The 15,489-nt window shown below is 37.2% G+C and overlaps 1 protein-coding gene across 1 annotated transcript in view; it reads right to left on the reverse strand.

Moving 5' to 3' along the window:
* Positions 1-5,195: 5,195 nt before the first annotated feature.
* Positions 5,196-15,489, reverse strand: part of LOC121237034 — a 99,739-nt gene continuing 89,445 nt past the window's right edge. Inside the window, 13 exon segments of the mRNA XM_041133585.1 lie at positions 5,196-6,000; positions 7,042-7,150; positions 8,398-8,450; positions 8,554-8,769; positions 8,840-9,118; positions 9,205-9,363; positions 9,743-10,102; positions 10,177-10,398; positions 11,718-11,844; positions 12,881-13,017; positions 13,122-13,299; positions 14,201-14,683; positions 14,798-14,979. Coding sequence (XP_040989519.1) covers positions 5,653-6,000; positions 7,042-7,150; positions 8,398-8,450; positions 8,554-8,769; positions 8,840-9,118; positions 9,205-9,363; positions 9,743-10,102; positions 10,177-10,398; positions 11,718-11,844; positions 12,881-13,017; positions 13,122-13,299; positions 14,201-14,683; positions 14,798-14,979 — 2,853 coding nt within the window. The 3' untranslated portion in view covers positions 5,196-5,652.

Genomic DNA, 15,489 nt, shown 5'->3' on the forward strand with positions numbered 1-15,489 from the left:
GTTTGTTAATAATGCAGACCCCAGGATTACAATTCTGATTGTATCTTTGGACTGCTTTTCAATTCTGTAGTAGCTTTTCTATAATAATTGTACGTACGTACGTGATCCGTATGCGTCAATTTCTACTTTACAAAACTGTCCAGGCTATGCATGCAGCTTGTCTATTTTAATTTTTAAGCCAACTTTGAATGATATATATTAAAGGACAATAGCATTCTTCGTGAACATTTTCTTTTTCCTCATATAATACATGAGCCCGTCGACTAATCATCTGCATGTATAGTATGTACACGAAGCAGTACATATGCCGTGATTTACGTAACCGCAATGGCTGTTGTATCAAAACCACCCAAAATCACACACAAACACAAGATAGAGATAATATGTAAGTGGTTCGGCAATTTGCCTACGTCTACTGTAGCGGTAACAGTAGATTTCAAAGTATTTGTACAAAATATACAAACTCCAACAAGATTATCTCTATCTCTACAAATGACCATCTACTATGTTCTACACAGATACTATTTTTGTTTACAAATGATCTCCTTTTATAGGAGAAGCCTCAAGAAACAAACAAACACTAAAAGTGGCTGTAAGAGACAAACTTGATATTTTGGAGACAAGCTTGATATTTAGAGAAAATCTTGATATTTGGAGACAAGCCTGATATTTGGAGCAGCTATCTAAAACTGTTGAGGAGCTACTGTTTACACTTGGGTTGATATTTAACAATGTCAATATGACATTCTTAATTTGTAAAATTAAGGGCAAAACTTAAAAATTACACTCATTATCCTCACACCACATACCACATATAATTTTTTATTTTTTTCTCTTACTAAATATGTGGTGTATAGATGATGAATAAAAGAACTCAATTAGTTTAAGAAGAATAGGACTAAAAAATAAAAAAATAAATGTGATATATAATGTGTGGAAATGATATATAATGTGATATAAAATGGCTTAGTTTAGATATCAAAATCATTTCATCTCATCATTATAATTTTTATAAATTTTTACATAAAATATAATAAATAATTTAATTTTTTATTTAACTTTTAACTTTTATCTAAAACAATCTCATCTCATCTTACTGTCCAAACCTCACGTTAAACCTTAAACGTCACAACGACGTTCTCGAATCGCAACGCTACATGCATGGATATCATCAAGATCCCATGCGAGAAGCCCAAATGGGCTGGCATATTTTATTATTTTTTAGTGCAAACAAGATACTAATACAATCACAAACCGGCCGCTTTGTGCTTGATCATATTGTACAAAGAGTAATGTTATATATAGTCGTGGAGTATGTAAATATCGTGTAATCGTTTTGAAAAAGAGTAGGATCTACTATTACAAAATTAATTTTTTTTCATATGAGTTTCGTATTTATTAATTTTTTTCAAAATAAATGCACGGCATTTACATACTTACGACTGTAACTATCATTTCTTTTATACAAAACAACGGGCTCTTGCAGTAGTTTCGGATAAACGTCCTATATACATATAATATGTATACATATACATATACACATATATATACATATTATATGTATACATATACGATATATACATATACGATATATACATATACATAGATATACATATACATATACATATACATGATATACATATACATACATATACATACACATACACATACACATACATATACATACATATATACATACATATACATAGACATATATAATATTCCCCACGAGACTGTTTTCCCCACCACTATGTTCCCAACGACAACGAGTCCGGTTGCGGTTGAGAAAAGTATGATTTTTACAAGGACATGTAAGTTTTCGTGACTATAATACTTTGATCATTACCATCAGAACATGTTCGACGGCTAGCAGACCATAGCTGTTATTCCAAAATCTCATTGCAATACTGTAACTCCGTTGATTCTTCTCATGTCTCTGTTGGCAAGGGCAATACTCTTAAGGCCGTATTTTCGTAGAAACCCTCTACAGAAATATTCTAAAATATTTCTTTTATATATATACTAGAAAAGGATGTGTGTCCAGTTTAATTTTACATAATTTTTTATTTTCTAAACAAAAAAATTACTTTAAAAAATAGAAATAATGAATTATAGAAAAAAATTCAGCTCATCATCTTCTATATTATACAATAACATGCAATTTCTCATTTTTACCGTTCAATTTAAACATATATATCGATGTTTAAATGTGTGTTTACACATCAAGAAAGAAATAAGAAATCATATATTGGTGTGTGGTGTGGAGATGATGAATATCATTTCTTTTAAAAAAATCATTTTAAATCTATCTCTCACATGAAAACTCAATTTTCATTTATGACACATGAACATGCATGAAATGATGCAATAAATGCCATGATGCCAAACATAACATAAATACACGCAAGCATAATTCAGTTAAATAAACAACACATTCTCACATCCAACCGACTCCCATACTCTTCGGACTCAAAGTCCAGCACAACCAATCAGACTGTAGAAAATTTGTTAGTGCAAAAATATATTAAAATCTCACAAAGTTCTTTAGAAAATTACTTACAGTGATGAAATATAATTTTCGAAGGATTAAAGAGGTGTAAGAGGTGGCGGCACAATAACGTAATAGTGTATTTTGGTCCTTTGGACTATGGTCGTGGGTCTCAAAAGGCCAAATTTTGAACTGGAACAAATCTACGTTTGGATGTTGAACTAAGTTGATATGAAAGTTGAATAAAATATTGTTAGAATATTATTTTTTAATATTATTATTATTTTAGAATTTGAAAAAGTTGAATTGTTTATTATATTTTGTGTTGAAATTTGAAAAAATTGTAATGATTAGATAAGATGAGTTGAGATGAGTTTGAGATCCAAACTGACCTTTATGGGATGTCTAGGGAAGGGCTTAGAGGTGTTGATGAAGCAAATGGTAATGGTTGTTGGCCGTGGGTGGAGGCGTGGGCGGCGCTTGGAGGCCAAAATACCTAAATCGAAAAATGAGCTAGATGGGCTTCAACGGTGGTGGATCGGAGTTGAGTTTGGGAGGTTTAAGTGGTTGGATGGCCGATGATGGTGTGGTGAAGAGATGGTGGCCAATGGCGGTGCGATGGTGGTGCTGGAACGAAAAAGGGCCGCGGCTTGGATTCCCCCATGGCGGTTAACGGCGGCATAGGGGCTGATGTTGGAAGGGGAAGGACGCCAGCCGGAGGAGAAGAGAATGGGTTGGGTGGTGTTGGCCACGCCGGCGTGCGGCAGCGCACTGGAGGGGACAAAGAAATGGACGGGTTATGGCTTGGATTCCCTTGTGGCGGTTAACGGCGGCATGAGAGGGGCTGAGATTGGAAGGGAAGGGACATCAGTCAGAGGGGAAGGGTGGGGTGGTGTTGACCACGTCGGCTTGCGACAATGTGTTGCAGGAGATGAAGAAACGGACGGGAGAGAGGGGAGGAGGGGGTCGTCGTAGGAGAAGACCAGGGGCAAAACAAAAATTTGTGAATAGAAACAGGGGCAAAATGGGAAAAAATTGTTAGATGAAAATATTGTTCATCTCGATTTGCACTTGAAAAAAAATAAAGTCTATTATTAAAAAAATAATATTTTTTACGTAGATGTCATATTTACTCATTTTTTTTAAAGGAAGCTCTCTCTCTCTCTCTCTATATCTGATTCACAATGGATATTGTGCTATTATAATCAACGCTCTTATAGGAAAACTATCTCTTGTTGCCTCCTCCCAACATTTTCTTGCCCAGAAAAAAAAAAAAAAAAAAAAAAAAAGATAGCTAATGATAAGATCTTTACTAGGAATTGAGTGGCTTGTCAGAAACTAACTTCCCAACCAGCAGGAAATTGGACGCATAAACAACAGCATGAAGATCAGAGTTGAGAGAGGATAGTTCATCATCAACACTGTAGATTTTGTATTTGTTTTGTACAAAAGAGTCTTGAGAGATGAGAAGGTTGATGTCGGGCCGAGTAGAAGACAGCATGGGTATTGGGTAAAGACACAAAACAAGAACGTGTATAGAAGAGGACGATAAAGGAACAACAAAGAGGAGCAAAGTTGTCATGGAAGAGTACACCACAAAGAAAGTAGAGTATTTCACCTAGAGCAGTGATAGCCTTACAACTTCACTATACTTTATTTACAACTTATCAATAAAATAATATTTTTTTAAATTATAAACACATCAAATTAAAATTAAAGCTAAGAGAAATATTTTAAAAATTATTATTTTATTAGAAGGTTGTAGAAAAATTGTAAAGCAGTAGTTGTTTTATCAGCTCTCTTTCACCTAAGAGGGTATTGTTACTTAGAAAATAAAATATTTCTCCAGCCGCTGAACTTATAATTTGGCAAATATATATATTACTAATAAGAGTTTATGCTACTTGTAAGTCTAATGTGTTAACACACTTGTTGTGAGACCTCAATTTCGTACAAAAAAATCATCACTCTATTTATTAGTTGATGCCATGTGTCACAGTACACTAATGGTAAGTCTTAGGCCCTGTTTGGATGTTAAACTGAGTTGAGTTCTTTATTAATAGTAGTGAGTTGAGATAGTGAAGTAAATTTTATGAAGTTCATCTAAAATGAGTTTAGATTTGTTTGAATTCTAAGATGAATTTAAATGTATTTATGAAAAATTGAAAAAAAATTATTAGTCCTATATGTAAAAAGGTGTTGAATTGAAAAATGTAGTGTAAAGAGATGTTAAGTTGAAAAAGATTGTGGGTCTCACGTGTAAAGAAGTTTTGAGTTAAGATAAATTTAGTGATTTGCGAGTTGGGTGTTTAGATGTTAAGGCTCAACTTAAAATTAGACTGAACTGAGTTGATCTTAGTTTAGTTAGACTTCTAGACGGGGGCCTTAGTAGGTCAAAATATGGACCTATAAATAGAATTTTTCTATTAATACTATAGATTATTTTAAAAAAATTCAAATGTCACAATAAAAAAAAATACTTATAAAAAATAACAAAAAAAAAAAAAAAAAAAAAATTTGGTGCAGTATTCTGGTTAAGTCATGATACACCTTGTGTTGCCTCAGACAACTAATTCTGCAGGAACCAATTATTTTTGGGTTCCACCCATTTGCTAGCGGGGTATATGATGATGCTAACTGAGCTGAAACGAAGTACAGCAAGAATGTCCTCGATAAAGATAAGAAAATGTTGCTCCAGCATGAAAGCTTAGCAGTTTAACTGATTCATTCATGAAATTATAAAAAAAAACCCATGAAAACACAAGTTCTGACAGACATTTACAGCAAAAAAACTGTCTCTGAAAGTGATGTACAAGTGTTCATGATGCTGCTGTTCCCCTATGACACCTTCGGAAGCTTACCATTCATCAATCTATCCAACACGGCCTCGCCTCCCCAATTGGAAAAAAGAGGGCGAAACCGTTACACTCTGCTGTACATTATTCAAACAAATGTTGTCTGTAATTTTTCTGTAGGGTGAGTTCTTTAAGAAGAAGAATTATTTTGTTTGTCAGGACATACTAAACACACGGACATGTGACAAAATTGACAGAAGAAACTACAATTAATGCACATACCGACCGAATAAAAGTAGATGCGTGGGGCAGAGGCCTTCCCTTAAAGACCGAAACCAAAGGGGCCGATCACAAATAGGAAGATAAAATTCACTGAGTATCAGAAGTTTGCAACCGAGGCTTGGGGTTGTCAACAACCCTCGTGGGCTTCCAGTCAGATTTTTCCTTGCTTTGTCTGAGTGCGACGAAGTGAAGTGCATCACTCTGAACTTGATAGATATGACAAGCCCATGGGTAAGACTCTGGAGCAGACCAAACCTCCTGCTCTTCGAATACCGTCTCCTCAGCAACTGACTCGGCCACACAGTACACTGAGTCAGGCTCTGGCTCTCTGAAACCAGCAACAGCGACGCATCCTGGAGAAACATATCCCTCTGGAGCCCGTGGATGCCAAATCGATACTGGAGTTGTGTAATCATCAAAGCAGTTCCTCCATACCTACACACGTAATTAGATGTTTGCTCTAATTTATGATATAAACCAGAAAGGCTATTAGTCAAGGAGTCATGCCAGTGATAAATCATCAGCCAAATCATGCAAATATTTGCTTGCCAAAAGCACTACGTGAGACACAAAAGGATTCTGGCATGTGTTTAACAAACTCGAATCTCCATTGAGGTTGCTCGGGAAGAAAAAAAGTCTATTGAGAGTTATGATGTGAAGGAAAGCTTAGCACTCAGTGCAGTAGGCTTCGCTCTTCCTCAACTTAACATATTTAACATATTGTTCACGGGGAACAAACTTGATCTTTTCAACTTTTCCTTCAGCCCGATGTGATGACAGTACTGTGCCCGGACCATCACATTGACTGAAGTTTTTCACATTTATAAAAATGATGACTGCTTCCATTAGTATGCCAATCACAATTCCGGTCCAATATCCACCAATGTGCCAAACCTTCCGACATCGAGTAGTGATCACCTCAATCTATCTACTACCTTCGCTTCGGCTCAGCCTAAAGGTTATACATATGATTTGACAATTGATCCTCACATAACAAACCAAATTGTCTCATGTATAGTATGTCACCTGGCTAGTGATATATGGAGAGTACATATTAATGGTTAAAAAAAGCTCCATATGAATAAAGGCAGCAAGGTCAATCTACAATTACCGCAACGTCACATATATATATTGCAAAGGAAGGTTGGCTGCAAAATTCCCATCATACGTTCCATTTACTATATGCTCCTCACTTTATGTTGCTGAACTATATGCTCCTCACTTTATGTTGCTGTTGTTTTTATTATTATAATCCAGACTTTTTTAGGTGTAGAAGGCTAAACAAAAGCACTCACTCTCTTTGCCAAGTAATATCGTTTCATTTCCCTTTTCACAAAATACCATTTCTGTCATCACCAGCAAATTAGGATCAAACTAGCAATGGATATGACTTAAGTTCGTTCAATGACACTTAAGAGGACAAACATATAATAGTTGGCCAATCTATCACAATGCAATTGATCACATATTTCTTACCAGGTCATAACCCACTGGAAGTACAAACGATCTGTCCACATTATGATAAACAGCAGCAACATTCGGAGCATGGATACCAACACGGGCAATATCTCCAATGGAGACATACCTGAAATGAAACAAGCCATTTTTCAGTTTCACATATGATTATCAAATATGTTAGCAGCATAAGGTGTTCTAAAAGCATAAATGAAGTCAGATTTTATGGTTGAAAGGTTTAGATTTAAATTTGACAGTTTTAATATTGTCTAGGTTAAGTCCACAAGTTATAGGTGGAAATAAAATTAAAACTACAAACATTCTTTTTCCGGGATAGGCTGGGCGGATTGTCCGCCCGGTAATAGTAGGCCGGAGGGTGGGATTATAAACATAAAATAAAGAAGCCCACCTGCCTGGTATGGTATATAATGTAAGAAACCCTAATTTTTACCTCCATCCCCTTATTTTGATTCAGCCGCAGCCCCCTCAGTATTTCTTCGTCTTCTCCCCTCTCTTCTTTCTTCTCTACTCTTCCTCTTCCTCTTCCCCTCCATCTCCCTCACCTCCCCCTCCCCCTCCTCCTACTCCGCCTTTTCTTCTTCTCATCCTCTTCTCCATGTGAAACCCACGGCCTCGCTGTGGGTCTCCTTAGAGATCCACGGTCACTGCTTGGCTGTGGGTCTCTGCTGAGACCCATGGCCACTGCTTGACTGTGGATCTCCACGGAGACTCATGGCACGGCTTGGCTGTGGAGACCCACGACTTAGCATGGCTATCTCCTCTTGATCTGTGTTTTTTTTTTTTTTCAATTTATGAAATGATTGAGAAGTTTAGGTTTAGTTCTGGGACTTGGTGTTTAGATCTATGATTTGGGGTTTGAATCGGTGATTTATGGTTTGGGTTACAGATTACCAGATGGTGGGCTGTACAATCCGTCTGCCCGTTTGGCGGTCAGGGATTCAGTGGAGCCGGGGGTGGGGCAAAAAATGCGAATAAGATTTGAAACTAAGACCTAGTCTCGCCGCCTTTCTACCACCTGAGCTGCATTACTCAAGATCATTTGCATTATGTGAACATTCTGTTCCATTCCAGCTTATCAACCATGTCAAGGAGGCTTTTCGAACTAAAACCAAGAGTCTTTTTTGCAAATCTAAACTGGTGATTTTCAGTGAAACACCAGAAACAGGAGTTGTGTCCAATGATATATCATATGCGCAGTACAAACTATATAGATGCTCAAATATATTGTAACAAGTTGCAACAAAGTACTTATACAAAAAAACAAGTTGCAACAATCATGGTCGCTATTAAATAATAAGAAAAATGACTATATAATTCAAAAGGAGTAGAAAAAACACAATATACGTAAGTAATTACCCATATGGGCAAATAGGTCTCCAAATGCTACACATTCCACCATCTTCCGAGACCTAAAAAACAAAAGATGACAGTTCTTTACTTTGTCAGCAGTGTTGTAAGAATGTAATACATCTTCTGAAAGGAAATAAGAAAGCAAGGTAATCAGTAGAACACCTGTTTTTTGCACAATGTGCAACGCCCTTTTGATTCTTGTTCACTACTCCAGATCTTCACAAAGTTAACAACGTGTTTAACAAATCTTCTCTTGTCAGATGTTGAACTATCTGATGAGAGCCGTCTTAACTTCACAATGGCTTTGTTTGAAGAAGGTAATTCTCTCCCATCTGCTTCGCTCCAAGCAAAAGACACGTATCTCTGGCGTGAAGGAACCTGTGTAGAAAATCCATCCAAATATCAATATACATCCACAGAAGAATTAAGCTTTATGCATGCTACTGACCTTTAGAATGACCCCTTTCCTGTCAGATGCTTTCCACATCTTATGCACTAACCCACAGATCCTAACTGCCTGGGGCTCTCTTTGCTCTGATTCTTCGTTAACTCTGCACTTGATGACTCGGACAAAATTTTCTGACCTCCTAAAATTTTTGAGATGGAGAATGACGTGAGAAGGCTGGTTACTTCCTGCTTTTGCCAATTCCACTGCCATGAGCTCTTCCCATGGCACGTCCCACATGATCTTGCAAGGTTTTTTATCCAACTTGTCCTGGGCCGGACGCTAGATGAAAGCAGGAGAGTGCATGGATATCAAAGACAAAGCTTCAAAACGATCTATAAGGTATCTACAAGAAAGACTCCACTAACCTGTAGTAGCATGACTCGTTTATTGGTCACTAAAACAATCCTGTCATAAGGCACATAAAAGTGTTGTTCATAATAGTCTGACCAGGCAAATTTTGAAGGCTCCTTGAATATTTCAGTACAGCCAAAATGCCGACTTGCTTCTGCAAGGTACAATATCATCTGGATACCAGAAAATAAAACAATATATGTGAGAAACAAATGCAGAACACACACACTCACAATAATTCTATTGACAGATTTTCCAAATGAAACAATTGATGAACTAACGGACAAGCATTCTCTGAACCATGCTTCTTATATTTGCAATTCTTTTTCTTTTCTTTACCAATCAAAAATAACTGCAAATATAAGAATTTCAGAACTCTAAAGCCACTGAATATTAATTAGCAATATATTTCACCTCTCAACTTTAAAGAACAATATAAAAGGTCATTTCATTATCGACTAACCATAGGAGTAAAGTGTACATAATTGTTCACATTCTTCATACTCTATTGATGAGCTAAATGTGATAAATTGAAAAGCAACGGAAATGCACCTGTCCACTGGCCTCTCTCTCACAATACTCTCTAAGAACACCATCAGAATGGATAGCCCTTGGGTTTCTGATTCTTTGGAAGGTGGTCGTACTAGAGAAAGCCTCCAAGCATTTGGTCCAACTTGCACCAATTCCATCAACGGTCAATGAGAAAAAATCTAATGCCCCACTCACTGGTTGTACAACAAATCCCAGGAAAGCACGTCCAAGTCCATGAGCAAGTCCTAAGAGACCATTCTGTCGGGCACTCTCAACAGGCTTTGTCACTACTCCCGACACCCCAAAAGCAAAACCTTGTGCAAGAGCTTCAGTTCCTTTAATAATCCCATCACCCACCCCAGTGATTCTCCTTGACGATACCTGATCCAAATCATATCAGCTTTCAATTTATGTTACAATGTGTAGCTTGCCGCTTAAGAATAAGAATACTTTACCTGCTTTGAACGTAATTGCAGAAACTGCCCATCTGTTGATAGCTCTGCCAATCCTTTACCAAGAGAAGCCAATGTTGAACTTGTCATACCAAGCACATCTACTGAAAATATCAAATGTAAAGGATTATGGATGAGATCTCTCCAGATTCGGTTTCCAATTGCAGGGATAATGGAACTTTTACGCATGAATCTGTCTTTGTGCATTACCCTCCTTAGATGCACCTGGAATAAAGGGACTACAGTGTTATAAGTAGCCATAGACTTATATCTATACCATATTAAAGTTCATATAGCGACATTCTCTGGGATTGTGTGTCATGTGGTGCATTTGGAGAGAAAGGAAAGCGAAAATTTCAGAACTACCCATGCTGAAGTTGAGGTTATTATTCCTGTGTTTCTCCCATGACTGGACGTCAACTATGATTCTTTTGCTTTCCAAAGTTGGGGGAGTTTTGGATTTCTTGGATTCTAGATATTATTGTTTTAATCTTTTTGTTTCTCCTGTATGCTTCTGTGTACTAGGGTTTTGCTCCTTTTTTATGAACAAGTGACACCTCAAGATCTTATCTTTTTAATAAGGCCTCAGGTTACAAAAAATAAAATAAGTGAAGTTAATGATTTTGCCATCAATTTATATGTAGGAAGTCTCAGCAACAATAACAAAGGTATCTCCAATTGTCCCTTTCTATATCAGTAGTGTTTGGAATAAACAGTTCAATTCATCTTCACATTAATCCTATAGAAGGCCATGCAGACACAATAGCTTGGTTCCATCATAGTCTTGAGTATATACAGCTGAAACTCCAGATGCAATAGGGAGATCTAAGTCACTTCCCAAGTGTCATGGAAACAAAATACTCAATCCATCAAGTTTCTGAAAGCGGAGGTCCTTACTTCAGCATTTTCCTATATTATCCCTAACCCTTTTCAAAAGGCAAAAATACTATCAGAAGTTCCCTAAATTTTACTTTCTTATTGGTAATCACGTCATTTTAATAAATAAACATAGACATAGATCGGGGCAGAGGGATACATAATAAATAAAGAAAAAGAACTGGGATTTACAGGCTCCTTTTAATTTTCTTTTTGCAGACCTGTAACAGAGAGCAAATTCATATTTCTGATGAAGAAAATTCCCTCAGATACTTGGAATTACATGGGCCTGGGGTTAGCTGAAAGGTAAGAGCTTTCAATTTCCACTTTTCAAATTGTCTTAATACTTTTGTTTGTCATACTATAAGATATGGTAGGTAAGAATGCCAGCATCAACCAGAAATGCAATGAAGAAAGTTCTTCCACTAAATTGCAATTATTCAGAATGTATAGTCTAGATTGAGTAGTTCTCGGCCAAAATGCATGTAAAGCACACCAGACAGTAACGGTATCTTCTAAGCCTTTTGCATATCTTTTTGTCTAAATAAATTAACTGCATATTATATACTCATGAACATCTGATTACATCCCATTAATAAATTTCACAGTAGGATTTGGCAACGAAATATGGAAGCAATCTGGTTCCCCCGATAGGTTAGACACCTGACCTGTATCTTGAATGCATTTCCAATGGCTGACAGTATGGGACTCCATACACCAAGAACCCCATGAGGTCTCTGAGCTGGTGCTGTCTCAAGGGACACTTTCAACCTTAGTTCTGAGACATCAATTAGGCTGAAAAAAAGGAATAAAGGTATAAGATCACCAACTCTAATAGCAGAATATTATCTTGTCACTGTTTGACTTGAAACTTTGGAACAACCAAAACAATCCTCTTGACTTTTTAAGAAAGTTTCAAATTAAAAAACCATTTGTAATGTTGCACAAGGACAGAATGCACTATATTATTGCATCATGGCTTAAAATGGCACTGATTCTAACATGTGGGTCTTTTTGACTTCATAGGTCAACCAGTTGAAGTATGGCTTAGCAAACAGTAATCCTACTTACCAAAGAAAAAAAAAACAGTATTCTTAAGATAAGTCGCATACGTTTCAAGACAATATAAAGAAACCCAATTGTATTTTTTGAGCTACTATCACCCGTTTGGTGATACAAAAATGTTAACAGAAGCATCTCTTGCATACGGCATGGTCAAAGGTCCACACGATGAGTTTATGCTAGTAAAACACTGCCAAATGATGTGTCATTGCTAAGGAGAGGAGTTTCTTGTAATTAATTAAGCATTGAAGATGTTGTAATTCTTTTTATTAAACTTATGCTACAAAAGAAAATAGAAATAACCATGGGTAAAAAGAACATGATCCGGTAAAGCTTAATGATATAATACATGCCATGAGAGAGAGAGAGAGAGAGAGAGAGAGAGAGAGAGAGAGAGAGAGAGATATGAAAATTGTAAAATTTTTATCAAGGCATTGATTATGACAAACAACAAAATTGGGAAAATTATATTTACATAATAAACACACTCATGTAATTTGTTTTGACAACTTTAGTTCTTATGCAAGTCTCATACAGTAAAAGAAACAAATTGGAATTTGAAGAAGAGATCGTACATGAAACAGAAACATAATAAAACATAAATCATGAATACTAAAGCAGGAGCTGGATATTTTTCCAAACAACATAGCTTCTTAGGCATCACTCAGCCAACAATTTTTACTTAATTTCATAACAGAATAATCGTTTTGGGTAATCCATTAAAATTTCACTTTTGGTAGATAATGGAGGAAGAAAACAAGATTCTTACTCAAAACGTATCTCAGGATCAACTTGTGTGACACTAGAACTTTGGGGAATACGATCTAGCTGAAGATTGTTGTAGAAATCGACCACCGCCCAAATAATTGGTTCATGAATATTTAGCCTCCAACACTTTTCAGTCACCTAGAGCGACAACATAAATATTGGTCATATGGTGGACATATGTATCTTCTCAATTTATACCATGTACAAAAAAAATTCCGAACATCTTTTTAATGAAGCATTACCCGAATATAAACATATGGGTAGACCTGGATGCCATCAGTGTTCTCATTGCGTTTTGTAACAGTCATCTTGAATACTGGATGATTCACATCAGAGGTCTGCTCAGGTGCCAAGAGCACTGGCATTGGTGTCAGAGGGAGTTGGTTGTTCAGCTGCAGATGACCCAGTATCAGCTTGAACCTGACATAACAAAAGACAGATTTTTTGCTTCAATTAAGAGGAGAAAAGTGAGCTGTAAACAGTCTTATTGAAGGATTCCCTTAACCTGCTAGAAGGTAATAATCTCATTGCTATCTGAGCGTCTATATATACAGCATGGCTACTTCTATATAAAGTTCATCTACCATTTCTCATTAAGCAATATATTAATTAAAGACATGTTTTTATCAAAGAGATCTAGGAGAGAGTTCACCATTAGGACAAAAAGAAAAGAAAGAAAGAAACCCAAAAGGCAGTCCACAATCACAGCAATGCCTTAATCCCAAGGGATGGCTCACAGCCAGGGACCAGGCCTGAGAAATGGTGGTCACTCGACTCTTCCTGCTCCCTCTTGATGATATGGACTAACACAAAAAAAGGTTGCACTGGTGGCTTGAAGATATCGACAAAATAAAAGTGACAAATGACTAGTAACAGTCAAGCCAAAAGGAAGGACAAAAATGAAAAATTTTCAGCTTCCAAACAATTGCTGCTTAGCCTCTCCTCTCACAACTACATGCATGTACCAGTGTTCACTTATCAGCACTTTTTTTAATCTAATAGACGTAATACTTATTTGAAAAGCAAAAAAAAGAAAGGTAGCCTCTGAATCTTTGCAATAGGGAGACAGTCCACCTCACAGCAGAACCATCCAAAGCACTAGTTCAGAGAATCTACTGAGATACAAAAAGGGCAGGAAGGAAAGTAGTAAAATCAGTAACCCAGGGTTCTACATCTTGTAGAAGTACCATAGATTCTTTTAGTTCAATCACGGTGAAAATACCGGCAAGCTCACTGTGAGAACCAAGAAGTATAAGGCATGACTTTTTTACATGCCTAGAGTAAAGGATAGAGGATTAAAGCATGCATAAAATTCTGTTACCTGCTCGTTTTTCCACCATCATAGCCTGCTGAATAAGATATAAGAACTCTCTCCAAGTATAGGTAGGAGAGCTCTTTTGGTATATGGTCGACAACAGAAACCCCAAACACTCCCAACTCGATCATAAACTCTACAGGTGCAGCATCATTCTGCATCTTGCTCTGTATGTGATAATTTCCCCAGATTCCAGTTAGTGTCCCATCTTCAATGAACCTAGCAACCTTGACATCACCCATTTCAAAAACTAGGAACTTCAACTGTAGATCCCGCTCCTCTGCCGAAACTAATCCAATCCTTTCCGGATTGAGTTTCCATACACTATTGATATCATTACCAACTACCTTAGCATCTATAAACCTTTCGCCATATGGATCCTCCCAGCAGAAATTTGTGGTAGAAAGAGGTTGCAACTGAATCCAGGCATCTTCACTAAGTCCTGATTGGCGAATGCTGATTGTTTTGTGAAGTGCTCTATTCTCAAATCTATTCAAGGAAATATTTCATATGTTAGTCACAGTAATGCGTGTGTGTGGTGTGAATATACTTCAAATATACAGGGTGAAGCACTATATATGGCTAACACAAGTTGGAAGATACCTGATAGGACCATTGGTTGACCCAAGACGGAATACAACAACAAAACGTGATCCTTCTTCATAGCCCCGGATTTCTGTCCTCAAAAATCTCCTAGTACCATTGTGCCTCCTCAAAACCACGGAAATGGTATCTTCTTTTATAACTTTAATAGGAAATGACCAATTGGTATCCTCTAACCGGACCTAGCATACGTTATAAAAAAACATAACCATGTAAGTTTTCAATTATCATCCTATTATCATTAGAGATATCCTAATCATGAATAGCATTTTCTATGAATATACAATTATAAGATTCTACAAATGCAAAATTCAATTACATTGGGAGTTTATGGACCAGACCGACAATTTCATTAACGCCGAAGACACTCTTCGGGCCTTAATGGAGCCAAGGAATAAAGACCTGGAATGAGCAGAGAGGAAGACAAAGGCCCCGGCCAAGGCTGTGGCCCACGTGAAGCCGGGAAAGAGTTCCCACGATAAGAGAAGGGAGGAAGCCCTAACGAGGGATCGGGACCTCGCTTCGACCGACTGACGTTTACCATCCACGAGGCCGACCCAGGCCGACCCCTCCACCGCCCACGAAGATGATGACCGAGGCATTGTCCACCACTACTGCACATACTACAGGTCCACCTCGCACAATACCGAAGATTGCTTCTCCCAACAAGGGAGGAGGGAACACGCAAAATG

This window comes from Juglans microcarpa x Juglans regia, chromosome 6S, assembly GCF_004785595.1.
Source record: "Juglans microcarpa x Juglans regia isolate MS1-56 chromosome 6S, Jm3101_v1.0, whole genome shotgun sequence".
NCBI lineage: Eukaryota > Viridiplantae > Streptophyta > Magnoliopsida > Fagales > Juglandaceae > Juglans > Juglans microcarpa x Juglans regia.